Here is an 18,188-nt window from a genome sequence, read left to right as displayed (position 1 = left end):
ATTAGGTAAAGGGCTTATGCTGAGGACAACCAGCTGACGTGGCTCCGATATTTGTCTCAGCTGCGGAGCAGTGAGAACTCGACGCGCAGAGGGGTGGACTCGAGACTTAGGAAAGCCTGAGAGGAGCGTCTGCCTGCGAAGGGTTCCGACTACCCCTCTGGGATGCTTCATTTGACGCCCAGGCTTCTCGGCAGTCCCTAAACTTCCATGGCATCATGCATCTTCACGTGCGTGTTTCTGTCGGAAGCGAGCTTCTCATTTCGAGGCAGTAAACGCGCCCCACCCACTCCCCATTGCTTCCTGCGGGGCATCCGGCCGTCCTCTGCAACCCCGGGTGGCAGCGAGGAGAAAGCGAAGCCGGCGGCCTTGGCACCTCGCCGGCTCCGAGTGTCGTGAGAAGGAAGGCGGAGGGGCAAGTGGCATGGGAAGGGGACGGAGCCGAGGGAGTGGCGGGCGTGGGACCGCGAGGGACGGAGCCGGGGGAGCGGGCGCGGCCTGCTTCCTGAGCAGCAAGGCACACGCGGCGGGACCGAAGTGGCGTAATGCCCCTCGCGCCTGCTGCGCGGGCGGCTTTATCTGATGGGACCCGGACTCGGCCGGCCTGGCGAGGTGTGTGCGCCCGGCCACTCCCAGCGCCGGGGGCAGCGGCGCCCCACGGCCACGTCCAGGCGGCAGGCAGCTCGGCTGCCCTTTCTAGGGCTGAGAGTGGGAGGCGAGGCCGAGCGGTTCGCTTGGTCTCCCCCACGCTCGCCGACGTGGGCTCGGATGTCATCACTGCTCCCTGTTATGGGGTGAATGTGTATGTCCCCCCTCATTCGTATGTTGAGGTCCTAACCCCAATGTGATGGCAGTTGAAGGTGGGGCCTTTGGAAGGTCATTCGATTTAGACGAGGCCGTGTGCGATCCTCAGGAGTGACTAGTGGCCTTACAAGAAAATGGGGGGCGATCTCCCCACATGCACGCACCGAGGAAAGGCCACGTGCACTGGTGCCCCGGCGAGCAGGCGGCTGTCCGCAAGCCGGGAAGAGGCTCTCGCGGAGGGCCCGAGCTGCCAGCAGTAGGCCTTGGGCTCCCGGCCTCCGGGACCGTGAGGAGCCGGTGTCTGCTGCCCCAGCCGCCCGAGCAGAGACAGCCCCCGCCACTCATCTGCCCACGTGTGCTCAGCGCCCGTGTGTCAGGGACCGCGCCGGCCACTGGAGGCACGAAAGGGCACACGGTCGATAAGGAGAAGTCGTAGTGGTGGCGACAGGTGCTTTGAAGGCCCACTCGGCGGGAGGGGCTGCCTCACCCCGGCACCAGGCACGGTCTCCTCAGGGCCCCGTGTGCGAGCCACGCCACGGTCTGGGGCAGAAACACCCAGGCCGAGAGGCAGCGGCCAACACCAGGGCCCGGAGCGCTGAGGCCCAGGTGCGTGCACCAGCCCGTGGAACGAGGTGAAGCAACGAGGGGGGACGCGGTCCCAAAGACCCCGTCGGCCTGTGCGGGGAGCCTAGAGGTCAATGAGTGTGACTGCAAAACTCAGCAGCATTTTCTGCAAGAGAGAGACCTGGTGTGATTTCTATTTGTAAAAGCTCTCGGGCCACTGTGTGGGGCTGAGGCCGAGACAGGTGCCTGAATGGCGGCATGACCGGGGTGGTCGCCATGGAGGTGGCCTGGCCTGAGATGTGCCTCAGAGGTAGCACTCACAGGACTCGCTCACAGTCTCACGCGAGGGACCAACCAGCAGCTGACCTCCTCACGAGACGCCGGGGTGACCGGGTGGGTGACGACAGGTAGGGGCGGGGTGGGCAGACTCAGGGTCCCCTCTGGGCCCGTGTGGCTCAAGGTGTGTGTTCGACGGCAGAAAACCAGAACCGGCCACAGACAGCAAGACATAGAAGAGAGTGGCTCGAGAGGGGACAGGGACCAAAGGCCAGCAGAAGAGGCAGAATGGCGGCTAGAAAGGGGGCCGAGGGAGAGCCTGGTTGTTTAATTGATTGGAGTACTATTGGTTAATAACCTTATATAACTTCCAGGTGTACGACTTTGTCTGTACATGACACTGTGTTTCCCACCCGAAGTCTAGGCTCCCTCCGTCGCCCTGCATCTGACCTTCGCCCTCTCTCTCCGGCCCCATCTCCGCTCCCTCTGGTGACCGGGATACTGCTGTCCTTTCTTTCGTTGCTCTGTGTCCCACGTGAGCAGAATCATATGGTTCTTGCCCTTTTCCGTCTTTTTCGTTCGGCACGATCCTCTCGAGCGCCATCCATGTCGTTGCCGTGGCGGTATTTCATTCTCCTTATGGCTCACGTTCCCGTGTGTATCTGTACCGCCTCTCCCTTGTCCAGTCCTCCGTTGAAGGACACGTGAAGCTGGGTTAGTTTAAGACAGGTGACACAGTTTTGCTGCGGGCCGGCGGGGGCGAGCAGGCGGGGTCACGACTCGTGACAGAAGACGGAGAGATGGTTGCAAGAATGTGCGCGGGGGAGGGGGCAGAGTGAGGGCTTGGTGGCGGTGACAGGCTGGTCCCCTGCCTGCCAGGCTCTCACAGGAAGTGCGAGGTCACGGCGGCAGCTGCGGGACCGGGGGTCCCGCTGCCGGCCCGTCTGTCTGCGGTGAGGAATTAAAGCCAAACTGGTTGCCACCGTGCTGGGACTTCTGTCAGAACTAAGTTCCTGGGGTGCAGCTGGGGAGCCCCCAGATGCGGCGGGCTTGAGCTGGGTTTGAGCAGGGGGAGGCCCTCCATTCCAGCAGGGTCCGAGCATATGTTTATGCATCTCGGCAGTACGTACCAAACTTACAGGGATGAAGAAAAATGACTTTTTTGATTCAGAAGCCAATAACAGGAGGACACATCACTCTACACAGAATTTATTTTAGGACTACACTTTTATTCTTGCTTAAAATTTAATTTAATTTAATTTGTACATAGACAGTCCTGGAGACCGCGTACGACGTGGCCTGGGGTCGGGCCCAGTAAGGGCGGGCGCGACGCTCAGGCTTGAGCGGACACCAGCCTGCTCATGCCGGAGAAGAAGGACTTCTCCCGCTCACTCATCACTTCGAAATGCAGCGGCCTCCGGCAGAAGTTGCACTCGGCTGACGAGTGCGGCTTCAGTTCCAGCCCCACTCGCTTCCACGTGGCCAGCAGGTTCTCTGTGAGGACAGACGGTTTGTAAAAATTAAAAGGAGTATATGCCCAGAGAAAAGGAAACGCACGTCCACCCAAAGACCTGGGCGTGGGCGTCTGCAGCAGTGCAACAAGTCAGAAAGGGCAAACAAGCTACTCGTCCATCCGTGGATGAACAAACAAACGTGGGCCATCCGTGCCACGGAAACGAGTGCCGACCACGGGACAGCCGCGTGGGTCCCGGGGGCGGAACGCAAAGTCCAGCAACCCCCCCCGAGACGGAGTGGAGCGGCGGGCGCCAGGGGCGGGGAGAGGAAACGGGAGCGGCCGCTGACGGGCGCTCTCTCTGGGGGTGACGACGTGCTCTGCACGCGGACAGCGGGGACGGCCACACGCCAGGCACGGCGTCCCCCCGCGTCCGCGGGCTTCCCTTCCGTGCCGGCAGTTCCCTACAGCCAACCGTGGCCTGAAAATACTGAACAGCGGATCCCTAAAATACACCGGTCACGGTCTTAAGCTGCTCTCCACCCAGAGCAGCCTGCCACGGCCCCGCTCTCGCCAGAAGGGGTCAGGCGTGGGGCTGGGTCAGGGCCGCCCGGGAGCTTCCAACGTGACTCTGCGCCCTCCGGCAGCGAATCAAACTAAATGTCTTTGGGAGTTCTGTACCATCTGAGCGCATTCTCAGTTGCTTGGAGGAGAAAAAGGCAAACTCCAACGTCCCTGAATTCACGCATAAACACCGCGAGGGCGGCTGCTCCCCAGTCCCCGGCGGGGCGGGCACTCACCCAGGAAGTAGCTCATCATCTGGGGCGTGTGGTGCGGGGTGGGGGCGATGCGCAGCAGCTCCTCCCCCCGCGGCACCGTGGGGTGGTTGATGGCCTGGACGTAGATGTTGTGTCTGCTCATGAGCTGGTCACAGACTTCAGTGTTTTTAGCAGCATCTGCAACCTGAGTTTGGTGACAAGAGGTAAGCTCAGAGCGGGACGGGCTAGCTCCTGGTGGAGATTCTGACACACCCAGTGGCCATGAGGCTCAGGCTGGAGCGGCAGAGCGCTGCCCAACTCCTGTCGCTGTAGAGGGTCCGGTTTTGCTCAGTACAGACGAGCGGGGCCAGAGCCCGTGGGAAGCGGATGTCGGTGGCTTCCCGCCCGGGCTCGCGTGGGCAAAGCGCGGTTCCGAGACCGCAGCTGACACCAGATGGTCCTCAAAGCCAGGTATGTGTCTACCCCAGGGACCAAGGCAGCTTTGGTGACACCAGCTTTATCATCACCAGCAGTGGAGACACCAACAGGGTGGCCACGTGCAGAGGAAAAGGCACGACCTATTTCAAAACCAACCGAACAGGAAGGCGCACTTGAACGCGCGCTCAGCGCGGGCTTCCGGAGCTTTCCAGACACAAGCTCCGTGTTTCCCGTCAGGGGGCGGGTGGAGGGGGCAGTCGCCCCGCCCGCTCCGTGCAAAGGCTTCGCTCACTGTGGGGTCGGCCAGAGGCGGACACGCGGCAGGGCCTGAGGCCCGCGCAGCACAGCGGGGCAGCTCGCAGCGCAGGCCCCGCCCCCGGGCCCCCCTCCCGCCCAGGCCCTCACCCGGACGGGGATGATGTGGCTGGGGCAGTGCACCACCGGGAGGCCGGCGTCCATGAGCATCTGCCGCAGCAGCTTGACGCTGCGCTGGTGCTGGCGGCGCAGCGCGCGGCCCTCGGCGCTCTTCAGCACCCGCACGGACTCCAGGGCCCCGGCCAGCAGCATGGGCGGCAGCGACGTGGTGAAGATGAAGCCGGCCGCGTACGAGCGCACCGTGTCCACCAGGGGGCGGGTGCTGGCGACGTAGCCTCCGACGCAGCCGAAGGCTTTGCCTGGGGGGAGACGGCGTTCACTGCCGCGGCGGCCCCGGGCTGCACAGCGAGGCGCGGGGTGCGGCGAGGCCGGGCTGCGGCAAGCGAGGCCCGCACGCCTCGGAAACGGGGACACACTGAGGAAGCTTGTTGAAGGGTCCCGCCCAACACCACATGGCTAAGCTGATGTCTGGCCAAGACCGAAACGTAGGTGTACGGACACCCGAGTGACCTGTCCCGGTGTGCCTGGATCTCAGCGGCCGCCTCCCGCCCAGGCTGCCCGGGCCAGCGGGCCGGCACTGCTCCCACGCCCCCCACTGTGCGAGGTCTCTGGGACGGGCTGGGCGTGCTGCCCAAACTGTCCCTGCACCCCGAGCATGCCTCTTGAGGCTGAAATGTCACCCAGCTAAGACATCACAATTTCCTGCTGTGACTGGTGTTATTTACTATTGTAAACACGGTAACATGATCCTCTGTAAATGGAACACTGATAATCAGCTTTTGTCAGATAAATACAAAACCTGTTAGGGCTGATGTAGGACCAGCCTCATTTTTCAATTCTCTTAAGTCCCTTATATAATCAGTATCTCAAGTTTCAGGATTAGTGGCTCCAGAAGAGTCCTCCCGAAATCTTAACGTTATGTCTGTAACGAATATTCCTGTTCAAGTCCCATGCAGGCTTGGGTTGGTATAAGCTCTCACAGTGGAAAATTCCTGCCTCCAGCTCCTTCCCCCTCAGTGACGGCGCCCCCAGGAGGGCTCCAACCTGGGAGCCCCAGCTGCCCACTGCACTGGTCCAACGTCCGGCGGAGCTGGAGGACGCCCTTTTCGGCCTGCCCTGCCTTTACCAAGTGCAGGCTGTAACTGGCGTTGTAGCCAACTGCGACATGGGCCTCCCACTGCCTTGCTAATTGAAATCCTCGATTTTGTACAATTTACATTTTCATCTCTTTAGAGTCTCACGAGCAAAGAAAACTTTACCTTCTCCACAAAACCCGAGGTAGGTCCAACATTACCACTATTACACTGATAGAGAACCTGAGGGCAGACTGGCTAGGCAGTGGCCAAGGTCACACGGCCAGCGAGCCATCAGGCAGCACCTGCCCCTGCAGGCAGCATGGCTCCCCAGTCCGGCTCCCACCGGCAGGCACAGAGCTCAGCGCATCGCAGCGCCTAAACCTGCAGGTCCCGCCCGCCGCTCTGGGGGACCGGCTCTGGAACTCCTGTCCTGGACACGGGGGGACGACCTGAGGCGCAGAGAGGGAAGGCCGTAGCCAGGGCATGGAGCTAGAGCCACGGCTACGTCTGAAGGAGCTCAGATGCCGGCACATGGTGCTTCAGTGTGTCGGGCTGTTACTGCAATTCGAGGGATTCTGAGCTGTGCCACCACTCACCGAGAAACAAGACTCACCCCAAAAGTGGCCTGGGCTGCACACGTGCCTCACCTGCTTCCGGTTAGGCCACTTAATCCTTGGCCTTGTTAGAACAATGGGATTTAGGTGAAGATTACAGAATGTGCAGAGTATACATACCAAGTGTTCCAGAAATGATGTCCATTTTTGCCATGACTCCGTCCCGATCGCCAATCCCTCCGCCTCGAGCCCCGTACAGCCCCACTGCATGGACCTCGTCCACAAAGGTGATGGCTCCAAACTCATGGGCCACATCGCACAGCTCCTCCAGCGGGCACACGGCCCCTGAGGAAAGACCACAGACCGCTCTGAAGTGCCTGACATTGCAGAAATTTGTTGTCAACGTCAGAACAAAACGACTTACATTCTAGGGTATTATTTTTATTATTGGGGAAAAAGTGACCTTCTTCCAGTTTCTGGGTTATCCTGGGATCTTAGAGTCTAGTAAAAACCAGGGTAGAAAATCTACATTTTCCCAAATCTACACAACGTCTACCAATTACAAAATCCTAGCAGAAGGTGAAAAGAAATTGCAGAAACAAAATAAAACACTTTTTAAGACCTGAAGCCCAGTTTTTCATTTAAAGATTCAAAGTGGCCTCTCTTTAGACTTACCGTCCATTGAGTGGACAGTCTCAAATGCTACGATCTTGGGGACCGCAGGGCTTGACCTCTGCAGCAGCTCCCTGAGGTGGCCGGCATCGTTGTGGCGGAAGACAAACTTTGGCACTCGGCTGTTGCGAATCCCTTGGATCATGGAGGCGTGGTTCCCCGCATCGGAGTAGATCTCACAGCCTGGCACACAGAAGTGTTACTTACGGCGTCCGCACCGAAGACCACCCACGTCCCAGACAGTCAGGGGCAGCAGACTTGGCTCTAGATGCCGCCTCTGCCCCATAGTTCCCTGACGCCACGTGCCAGCCTCTTGCTGGCAGGGCAGCTAGCGCTGCTCCTCTGAGAAGGCCCGCGGCACAGAGCAACGCTGCGGCCGGCAACCCGTCTGCTTTTAAATCTAGCCGCCTCACGCCAAACCCCGTCACAAGGTAACTACAAATGAGTAAGAAATGAAGAGAATTTTCCAGGGTTTTCTTCGAATTCAAAACATCTGACGCGACCCGCGAAGGACAAGCCCTTCGACGCGGACTCAGCATTGGTGCGACGTTCCCTGGAACGTATAATGCGCACGCAGCGCTCACGCTCACTTCAGACAGTGGCACTGCGTCCGAGCGTTTCTGACAAGCCTCGTCACTGGGGTTCTTGTTACAGTGAGCCCCCCGTCATCTGCCACGGACATGCTCCAAGACCCTCACTGGGTGCCGGAAACCGTGGACAGTACCTCAGTACCGAAACCTGTATAAACTTTTCTCCTACACATAGGTACCTGCGATACAGTTTACAAATCAGGCAGTTTCACAGATAGAGCTGTTCTCACCAGGGAGCTAAGACACCTCGGTGTACATCTGTGTTTAGGTCAAGAATGTTCGCCTCTTCCTTTAACGGAAGCCTCTGTAGCTTCTCCTCGGCATACCTGGACCGTCGGCATCACCACTCTTGTGCTTTGGGACCACGGTTAAGTAAAAGGGTGACTTGAACACAAGCACTGCGAAACCGTGACAGCTGATCTGACGACCCGGATGGCTACTGACTAACGGGTGGGGGCGTGGATACGCTGGACAGAGAGATGAGTCACGTCCCGGGACGGGACAGAGTCCATCACCCGACTCGACATGGTGCGCCATTTAAAATTAATAATTTCTGGAATTTTCCATTTAGTGTTTTTGGACCACAGCGACCTCGGGTAACTGAAACCACAGAAAGCGGAAACCAGGGGACGCCTGCACCACCGAGAAACCCCAGAGCCCTCGGGCGCTCACCGGGCATCATCTTAGCCAGAGTGAAGAGGGTCGAGTCGTTGGCCACGAAGCACGAGGAGAACAGGAGGGCCGCGTCCTTCCCGTGGAGGTCGGCCAGCTCCTGCTCCAGGTCCACGTGGAACTTGCTCGTTCCGGAAATATTTCTGGTACCACCAGCTCCAGCACCATGCTGTCTCAAAGTGTCCCTAAAAAAAAAAAAGGCAGAAAATAAGTCTCGTGTTCTGAACACTACGGGAGCCGTCCCTCGCCGAGGACCCAGGACGTCTCACTGCACAGCCTGGGGCAGAGGCTTCGACGGACCTCATCTTCAGACCACACGGGAGAAGGTGGCGACGCAGGGCCGCAACACCCGCGGCATCGCCAGGAGCGAGCTCGCGTAACCTCGCCTGGGCGCTCAGCACTAGCCGAGTCACCTTAGGAAGGTTTCTTCCTCTGACACACCCCCCTCTCTGCAACAACACATCGCTCTCAGTGGGACACCTTGCGAACCAGTGTCTTAACGTCACTGTCGTCACTGTCGTCACACCTGAGGGGCCCTCCTCCGCCTCCCTGGAGACTTTGGCAAGCAGCTGCCCCAGGCACCCCAGCCGCGCCCTGCGGGCCGTGGGTGCCGAGCTCGCCCATCCTTCTGAACGTCCTCCTGGAGCAGCTTCGTCTCCAGTGCTGCTGGCTGGGAGCCTCTCCAGCCGCAGCCACGCTCACCGGGGCGTGGCGGGCAGTGGGCCGACGGGCGCTCAGGGAACCCGCACACGCGGACCCTCACACGGAGAGACGCTCCGCCGACCACGTGCACAGTCGTTTCTCTACGTCGCCTGCTGCCACGTTTCAAGGCAAAGAACCGTAACTCGCAGAGCGCGCGTTGGCTGCCGGACGCCCCCGCAGGAGACGCAGCCCTGTGAGCCGTCCGCGTGTCCCTCCGTCACGTCGCTGGCGCGTGGGAGCGGAGGGCTACTCACATGACGGCCCCACACACCCGTGGGTGGCGACTCATCCCCAGGTAGTCATTGCTGCACCAGACTGACACCTGCTTCTTGGTGATGAGAGAGTCCGAGTAGTCATCCGCCATGGGGAAGAGGTGCGCCCTCCGGTTCACAGTTTTGAAAACTCGATAGGTATGGTCATTCTTTTTCTCATCGATTTTCTTCTCAAAGAAATGATCATACTGAAAAGTGGAAATGGCTAAAAACCAAACAAAAGACGGGACAGTCTGCTGGTTAAGCAGCACATCTGGGCTTCGGCATAACACCTGGGTCCCCACCCCAGCCCGGTTGCTTAGCAGCAGGAGATTCTGGGCAAATTAATGAGACCTTGATCTGGGCAAGTTACTGCAGGTCCTCATCTTGAGACTGTGCATGTCAAGGGTTTAGCACAGGCCCCGTGTGGGGACGGCGGGTGCCGAGGGAAGGCAGGGTACCAGCAGGCGCTGCATTTACTACAGCCCAGAACACCTACGGCATCGGGAAGGGACGTGGCCTTCAATCCACGCCTCAGTGCGAGTTTACGTTTAATCTGATGTACGTTTAAGTTATGACCTCTCTCCTGCATCAGGCAAAGAGACGTACATTTTGGCAAGTTGTCCTGAAGAAGATGGGACACTCTTTCCGGCCTCTGCTTGCGCACGATGTCCTGGAAGCTCTTCAGCAGTCCGCCCGGCTCCGCTCCGTCGGCCTTCGCGCTGGCCACAGCGGGGCACGCCGCGCTCTGGGCGACCTCTGCAATCAGGCAAAGGGGCCAAGTCAGTCCGCAGGCCGTGGCACCTTCCCGACACGTTGTCACAAACGGCGGACACGAAAAGCCAATCGTGACCCAAGTGAGCCGTCACTGAGTGCACGACGCTTGTCCTCCTCCCTTTCAGTCACTGTCATGGCCAAGGTCGGAGCTGCCGGGCAGCTTCCATGAACATCCACGTCCGAAGCTGGCGAGCTGGTTGGCATGCCTTCCGTGCCCTACCACCCCCGACCGTGATCTCAGTTTTCTTCACAGAAAACAAACGCATCCTCTCTGCCAGGGCTGTTTTCAGGGACCGTGGGTGCTCCACGCACACAGCCACAATGGGGATTAGAGCTGCCACTCAATAACCATCAGTAAGTCACTCAGCCTGAGAATCCCAAGACCATCGCCTGAGGCAGTCACACTTTCCCTTTTATTCCTCCAGATGCTGGGGGGCGGGGGGGGGGGGGAGCCACAGGGGGGCCGCTAATGGCTTATGCCCGCAAGGTATTTTCAGAACCGAAGCAGTTACTGTACGAGCTGGACACTTCCCACGCACCAGAAAGTCCCATGTTGTGCAACAGGTGCTGACTCCTCAGGGCCCTTCCTCATTGGCCCTGGAGGAGGAGGGCGTTCACACAGTGCTGCCCGAGTAATGGCTCGTGCACAAATCTAAGGGTCCAAAGGACAAGGACGTGGCCACGCGTGCCCCCCGCCCGTGCCGCCTGCTCACCCTTCCTCACGGCGTGCATCTCCTGCACATCCTCCTGGAGCTCCAGGCTGGCTCTGCGGAAGACGCTGCTGCCCCCCTGGCTCATCTGCGCTGCCAGGAAAGGACACTTGCTTGCGGCGCCCTGGCCCGTGGCAGGGGAGGGGTGTCCAGAGGGGGGCTGCGTGCCCTCCGAAGCCTGCCGGGGTCCATCCAGGGCCAGCGGACCCTCGCCCTGCGCAGTTTTGGCCTCTGGGGACAAACGGAAAGATGGAAGCATCAGATCTGGATGCACAGCATGCAGGAAAACCTCGTTTCTCTCTCAATTGTCCGAAAGACGGACTTATACTTACTCTTCCCTCCACTCCAGACACAAACTTTTATCAGGTTCTGCTATTTTAGCAAGTTTCCTTATCTGCCTCACTAGAAACCCTGCTCCTCTGAAGTTAACAGGCACAGTCCAGCCACCTCTAAAACCCATAACATTTCTCATTTATATATCCGAAAAGTAGTTATTTTCTAGTTTCAGGCAGCCCAGGGTTTTTGAGTTGGATTATTTCCAGTAAATCTACCCCAAGTACATTCAGCAGGTTTCATGAGAGAACACACTCTCAAGGTAAATGGAAGTGTTCATACAATATTTTTCTTTGCTAATATTTTCTGAATGGATTTTTTTTTTTAAAAAAAAACATTTTTATTAAACTATAGTTTCAGGTATATAGCACATTTATTCAAATAAACAGATTCTTGGCAAAGAAACTTGGTGTTTCTTAATACATACACTACTGGTTTTCTTCTCAACAAAAGAAATTAGGCAAAAAGTTAAAGTCTTTAGATTGTTGTCCGATAGAGTTCAGGTTGTTAGCATGCTAAGGGAAACCACAGGGGTATCCCATGCACACAGCTCGTCTTTCTTATCTAAATGCATCGCTGAAGTTCACTGACTCCACACGGACTCCACGCAGCAGGCTGGTAATCACCCTTCTAGTTACAATGACTGCCCTCTCCCCTTGAGTGAATTCATCCACATTCCTTCTAGAAAAGTCTTTCTTCATCATTCTGGAGAACTCTGGTGAGTCATAGGCCAGCCTATCCTACGACTTGGGTAAGGTGTTGTAATACACTTTCCATAAAAATCTCTCATAAAGGAAAGTCAAAAAATTGCTTTGACATTCACTTCATTCAATATAGTCATTGTACAAAGTCTAGAAAAATATAAAAGAGTTCTATCATTCACCACACAACACTGCAGACATCTTGGTCCATTATCTTTTTTTCCCCAAGTACAGGTTTTAAAAAAGTTTTTCTTAATTCAGTAGATGCCTATTTATTTTTTCACTATAAAGGTCTGCCTAAGCTAGCAAATAGTTTGTGAGTATCATTTGTAATGGTTGCATGGTCGTCTATCAAGTGGACAAGCCCAGTTACTCAACTGCTCCTTTATTGCTGGGGACAGACTGTTCAGTAGAAAAATAAATAACTCCTGAACAAGGGTAAGAGGAAATAAAATCCTACAAAGGACTAAATCCTTTTCACTTAAAGAAAAACATTCCTTTCTTACAAGACCACACCCAGAGATCACACCTAACAGAGCCTGCAAGATAAATTATTCTCTAGGATTAAGCGGAATCTGAAAACCTCCATCCTCTCCTAGCAAATGCAGACCAGAGCTGAATCCACCTTTAACATCTCTATTAAAAACTAAAAACTTCTATACAAAATACAGCTACAGGGGTTAAACAATCTTCCTTTAACAAAGTCTGTACGATTTCGCTTCTGTGAGGTTCCTAGAGCAGTCAAATCCATGGGGACAGACAGTAGCGTGGTGGCTGCCAGAGGTTGGCGAAGGGGGCTGAGGAATTACGGTTTACTGGGGACAGAGTTTCAGTTTTCCAAGAGGAAAGTGTTCTGGAGACAGACCGTGGTGATGGCTGCACATCAATGCACTTACCGCCACCGAACTGCACACCTAAAAATGGCTGAGATGGTAAGTTTTATGTTATGTGCATTTTACAATAAAAAAATAATTTTGAAAAGAAGGAAAAAAAAAAAATCGCAACCTTAAAAGCCAAAAGCTTCCACTAATGACACTCACTCTCATTGGCCGGAGGGGTTTCTTTGATCTGCTGGCAGCACACTGCTGAAGTAGACAGGGACCGAGGGGCTGGCTTGGCCCCAACTTCCATCATCTTAGGGCAGTTCTGGGCATAGAACAACAGAGATTTGCCTGCCTTCTGCAGAAAGGCCTGTGGCACTCGGGATAAGAACGGACAGCGGCGAACAATAGTCTCCATGTCCTGGCCGGGAGGTGCACTGATCCTGCAGAAAGATGACAAGTGACATCAACTCTTGTTAATAATCAGGCAAATACTAATGCAAAGTCATTGAGTTCCGGTGTCACTTGCAGTTTATAGCAAGGGGACTCTAGGATACTCACGAGTCTCACGCCAACACATCTAATAACAGCACTGATATGGGAACCAACTTGGGAATGGTGACCGCGCCCCACCCAGGTCACTAACTTCTTCAATTCCCAGCTCTATACGACGGCACCGGCAAAGCAATTCCATCAAATGAAATACTGATGATTAATATCCCAAAGGGTGGGACAATGAGGGACAAGTTGGGAACAGGTTTGGGAGGTAGGAGGCTCCTGGGGGGAAGATGCACAATGCAGATACATGTTAGCACACACCCAGGTGGCGAAGCGAGGCTCGCCAAGAAGCCACTGTCATCCATCCAGGCAGAGAGGACTCTTCAGGACTCTGACCGGCTCCCGGTCCCCTCTCCCAAACCCCAGGAAGGCAACCAGCCGGGCCCTGGGTCCCCGAGGTGAAGATCTCCCCGGGGAAGTGGGCATAACTGAGACCGGAGGGAGCCTGAGAACAGGGGTACCAGGCGAAGCGCTGTCGGGGCCGACTGCGGAGGGGCGGGGGCTTCAAGATCCAGGGCTCTGGGGCTGGCGGAAGGTGGGGGGCGGGGGTCGGAGGGCTCGGGAATAGCAGGCAGGGTATGAGGAGGGAACCCTAAAGCGGCCCGTTAAACGGGGAAAGTCCGGAGCGGTCCGCGTTGGGGAAACGGAGGCGGCCGAGCCGGCAAAAGGTCTGGGAGAAGGACGCTGACCCCCATGGCGGCAGGTGACCGGGGCGGTGGGGGATGGGGTCCCAACGGCGCGGCGAGCGGGCGGGCGGGACACGCGGGGGGCCAGGGCGCGGGCCCTCACCTGCGCCGGGAGCTCTGCGGAGGCGGCGGCGGCGACAGCGGCGGCGACCGGTAGCCAAGCCGACGAGTCGAACCAGGCGCTTGCCCTTGCCCGCGAGAAGCCTCAGGCCACGGCCGCCGACGTCCTAATATACCCCGGGAGGCGCCGCTGCGCATGCGCCCTGGGCGCTGGCTCCTCTGCGCAGGCGCGCCGCGCCCTGGGAGGCCGAGCCGGCGTGGGCTCCGTGGGAGCCGGAGCGGCCGGGCGCGACCCGGCCTCCCGGGGTCGTCGGCCGGGCGGGGCAGCCGGCGGACGGCGCTTCCCCTCGTACCCCTGTTCTCATGCTCCCTCCGGTCTCAGTTATGCCCACTTCCCCGGGGAGAACCTCCCCTCGGGGACCCAGGGCCCGGCTGGTTGCCTTCCTGGGGTTTGGGAGAGGGGACCGGGAGCAGGTCAGAGTCCGGAAGAGTCCTCTCTGCCTGGACGGATGACAGTGACTTCCTCCCGCATCTCCTTGCCGCTTCCCCACTAACTACTGTGCTTCAGAACCCTAGGCCCGCGTCCTGAAACATGAAAGGGCAGTGAGGGGAAATGCCACCAATGCCCCCGGGGAGTGGGGGTGTGTGTGGTGGAGGGTGGTTATAGGGCTCTAAAAACCGTGGCTTGGACAGAGAGGAGGGAGGAGAAACAACGGGTTTCCACTAGAGTCTTAAGCAGAATCCGCCCTGTCCAGCTTGCTTTCAAGGCTGTGACTGAGGGCTTCCTGGAGGAGGCGGAGCTGGGTTGCCCCAGGATGGCGTGACCACAGGGCTGATGCACAGTGGGCTGGGGGGTGGGGTCCTCTCAGAAGGAGGAGCAGAAGTAGAAGGAGACCCAGCTGTGGCACTTTCTGGCACAGATGAGAGGACTTACCCTGATGCAAGGAAGGAACAGTATGAATGGAATCCAGCACCGGGGACCCGGTTGGCGGGGGGTGGGGTTGTGGGTGGGGTGGCAGAAACACAGAGCCTGACACATAGTTAGGATTGGACACATAGGCATTATTATTTTTACTTTCCACCACGGGCTCTCCAGAGTCCCTTGCCAGCCACCCTGGGCACCAGCCGTGGCTCTGACTCTGTCCCAGAGTTGAGAATTGGGCCAGGCCTCCTCTGAGCCTCCCTCTGACCACCCCTGTGGGGACGTGGATCTGGCCTCCTTGCTCCACACCCTTCCTACCTTAACTGGACTGGGCTGGGCTGGGCCTGGGTGAAGCTCAGAGCTACCTTCCACTTGGAAAAAGAGCCATTCGGGTCGCTCCTTTCTTAGCTGGGCATTAGTAAGAGGGCCTGAGTCCAGAGTGATGGTGACCAAGGTGTATTAAGGTACTTCTCAATTCTCTGAGTCTCCTGCCAGCTGCAACAGGTAAGGTGAGTCGTCATTCGCAGAGAAGGCATCTGGGTCCGGAGTGGCACTGGGGACAGTCCAGGGGCCCAGGATGAGGACTTTGGCCTGGGAGTTCATCCTACTTAGGGGCTCAGGGCAGTACCCATCAGCCTGAGGGGGTCAAGAGAAAGGTCGACACTTGGACTCAGACCCAACTACAGCTAGGAGTAGAAATGAGGTAAAGATGGTGTTGAACACCCATCTCCGGGCCTCACTCTCCTTATCTGAGTGAAGGGATCATAATCCCTGTTCTGCCTGCCTCTCAGGGCTGTTTGACCAGAGGCAAAGCAGAGCAGAACTGGAATTTGGAGCTGGCTGGGATTTCCAACCTGGTACTGACTCTCATTTGCCCTTGAGTGGGCCACAACCTCTCCGAGGCTTGGTTTCCTCATTGTCAAGTTCTCCCAGCCCTGCCACCTACGGTTGGCAGGAGGGTCAGGTGAAGTCATGGATTTTGGAGGCTTAATTGTTTAAACCAACAAGTTTCCAGCCCACTGGGAGTTTCCTGTTTAATAAAGGGGAAGGCGGGGAAGCGAAGCAAACTCACAGGGCTAATGAAAAAGGATGTTGTAAACAATTGCAGATGGAGGAGGTGGCTGTTACTCCAACAGACACTGGAGGAGGGGGATCCTAGCCACCAGGAAGCTTCCAGAGGAGAAGTACTGGCTGGACGGGTGGCTCTGCATGGGGCTGGGAGACTGGTGGGTGAGCCTTGCACGCGAAGGGCCTGGGCCTGTCCCGGGAAGCAGTGTGAGTCAGCCGGGACAGCTGAGCTGCAGGGGTGCAGCTAGGACGTGGGGCCAGGAAGTCAGACTCGAAAGGTCATAAAAGCTACAGAAGTCCCAGTGTCAGGGCTCAAGACCACCACCAAGGTACTGGGCAAAATGCACACCCACGGGCCACACGCTCCAGTTCTGCGATCTGCATTTTAACCAGGCCTCTCTCCTGGCAATGTGGGGCGGGGTATCTTGGAGTCACATTTTGGGAATTGTTGCCTGGATGTTTCCACTTTGAAACCTTGACGGGCAAGGGCTAAAACCATGAGCTGTGATCCCAGCTCTGCCACTCTCTGACTCTGGGGTTTGAGGCAAATTGCCCCGTGCCCTGGGCTTCGGGTTCTGCATCTGCGAGGTGGGAGTGCCCCCCTCCCCTCGGCAGTGAGCCTGGGTGGGTCCCCTTCTGGCAGAGTGGGGATCCCGCTCCTGGCTTCGGCCTTCTTTCTCCCTTCTCCCCTCTCCTTTCTTCTTCCTTCCCTCCAGCCCTCCCCCGCTTGTCTCCCCCTCACTCCTGCCTCACCTCTCCCTCAGATCTGCAGTACAAACTCATCGCCCTGGGCAGGGGAGGCCAAGCTGCCGGAGTTCAGGCAAGGTCAGGTCCTATTCTGGGGATGACGCTGGGGCCGGCCTTCTCCGCTGGCCCCAGGCCGCGTCATCGTCACCGACAGGGGCTGCTGCACACGGCAACTGCCCAGTGGTCAAGGCAAAAGGAAAATGTCAACTCCAGCCCTGGGACCCAGGGGCTATTTCGGCAGTGCCCTTCCCTGAGGGGCCTTGGGCAAGCGTACTGCTTTCCTCTGGGCCTCAGTTTCCACCTCTGTCCGCCAGGCAAGAAATCCTGCAGCCTTCCTCTCAAGGAAACCCGGATGGACACAGGACCGTTTTAAAGATGTTTGTGCTCATTGTGGCCTTGGCCTTGGGCCAGCATCGTTCCTTGCGGCCAGAGTCCCAGCTGTTACCAACCATGTGATTATCAACCAAGGAGACGGCCTTCATTTCTCTCTCGTCCTGGAGGCGTTTAAAGGCCTAAGCAGCACCCCTTCTGCCCAGGCATGGGGGAGCTGGCACGAGGGGAGGAGGCATGGGGGAGGGTGGTGCTGGGTGGACGGGGGCGCTGGGGAGGGCACTGCCGCAGCGGGCAAGGACGGCGGCAGCAGGCCCGCTCCCGCGTTTGGCCGGCACCTTGCTTGCGTGCACGGCAGCCCTGCAGGTCAGCATAATGATCAGCCCATAGGCGGGGCAGAAGCTCAGAATAGTTAAGCGTCTTGCCCACGGTGACGCAGCTAGTGGGGGGCACGGCCGACCCGCCGGCCTTCTGCCTTGTAGTGTCCACCGCAGGGGGTCGAAGCAGGAGGCGGGAGGCATGAGGCCGGGGCCGCGTCAAGGGTTTCAGGCCTAGGCACAAGCGTTTCTCTCCTGGGTGATGGGTCCTGTCCGGGTAGGCCGAGGGGCATGCCCAGCCTAGGAGCCAGCCAGTGCAACTTGTGGAAGTCACCCACTTCCAGGAATTTCCAGGCAGCCAGCCGCGGCCTCAGGGGCCAGAGTCCTCCAAGAACCCCATCTCCCCTGCACCTGGGGCAGCGGAGGCGGCCTTCCGCCCTTCTCGTCCCTCCCTTGGGGGGCCCGGAAGGAGGAAAGGAGCCCCAGGGAACTGTAGGTTTTCTAATCACCTTCCAACGCTCATTGGCCTCCTGCCCCCTGCCCGTTCCTGCAGCCACGCCAACCTTTTCCTGTGGTAATAGCCACCGCCTCATTGAATTCTGTCCCCGCCGTGGGCGCGAGCCCAGGTGCTTCTGCGCGGTTTCCTCTCCGACCCTCACGTGCCCCGCGGAGGCGCTGGCGCAGCCCGCGCGCAGACGGGGGAGGTCGGCGCGTGCTTGTGTTCGCCTCCCAGATGCGCCCCATGTGCTCCATGGCCTTCCACAGTTGGCACAGCCTCTCTGAGCTTCAGTTTCCTCGTGCGTGACAAGGGACCGTTAAACACTGTGTGTCCACTTGGCGAGGCCACGGTGCCCACTGCTCGGTTAGATTCTAGATGTTGCCATGAAGGTATTTTGCATGTATGATTAGTATTCACACTTAAAGTTGACTTGAAGTGAAGGAGATTTTCCTTGGTAACATGCGTGGGCCTCATACA

General features: G+C 57.9%; 2 protein-coding genes across 3 annotated transcripts in view; one reads left to right on the top strand and one right to left on the bottom strand.

Moving 5' to 3' along the window:
• Nucleotides 1-2,849: 2,849 nt before the first annotated feature.
• ALAS1 (5'-aminolevulinate synthase 1) lies at nt 2,850-14,000 on the bottom strand. Its single transcript, XM_016133188.2, has 11 exons — nt 13,872-14,000; nt 12,744-12,967; nt 10,673-10,900; nt 9,792-9,941; nt 9,186-9,408; nt 8,230-8,414; nt 6,971-7,150; nt 6,476-6,640; nt 4,696-4,964; nt 3,895-4,057; nt 2,850-3,135 (listed from the first exon to the last, which is right to left on the bottom strand). The coding sequence occupies exons 2-11, from the start codon at nt 12,940-12,942 to the stop codon at nt 2,975-2,977; spliced, it is 1,923 nt and encodes a 640-aa protein (XP_015988674.2). The 5' UTR covers nt 12,943-12,967; nt 13,872-14,000; the 3' UTR covers nt 2,850-2,974.
• A 919-nt stretch (nt 14,001-14,919) lies between these two features.
• POC1A (POC1 centriolar protein A) overlaps nt 14,920-18,188 on the top strand; it is a 75,699-nt gene continuing 72,430 nt past the window's right edge. The window contains exon 1 of one of the 2 annotated variants that reach the window (XM_036219156.1): nt 14,920-15,254. The gene's annotated coding sequence lies outside the window, so the exon portion shown is untranslated. Of the gene's footprint in view, nt 15,260-18,188 lie in introns of both variants that reach the window. The other variant, XM_016133166.2, reaches the window with a different exon arrangement.

This window comes from Rousettus aegyptiacus, unplaced genomic scaffold (genome assembly GCF_014176215.1).
Source record: "Rousettus aegyptiacus isolate mRouAeg1 unplaced genomic scaffold, mRouAeg1.p scaffold_m13_p_4, whole genome shotgun sequence".
In the NCBI taxonomy this organism is placed as follows: Eukaryota; Metazoa; Chordata; class Mammalia; order Chiroptera; family Pteropodidae; genus Rousettus; species Rousettus aegyptiacus.
The sequence above is the reverse complement of the archived record's forward strand: the minus strand, read 5'-3'. Positions and strand labels throughout refer to the sequence as shown.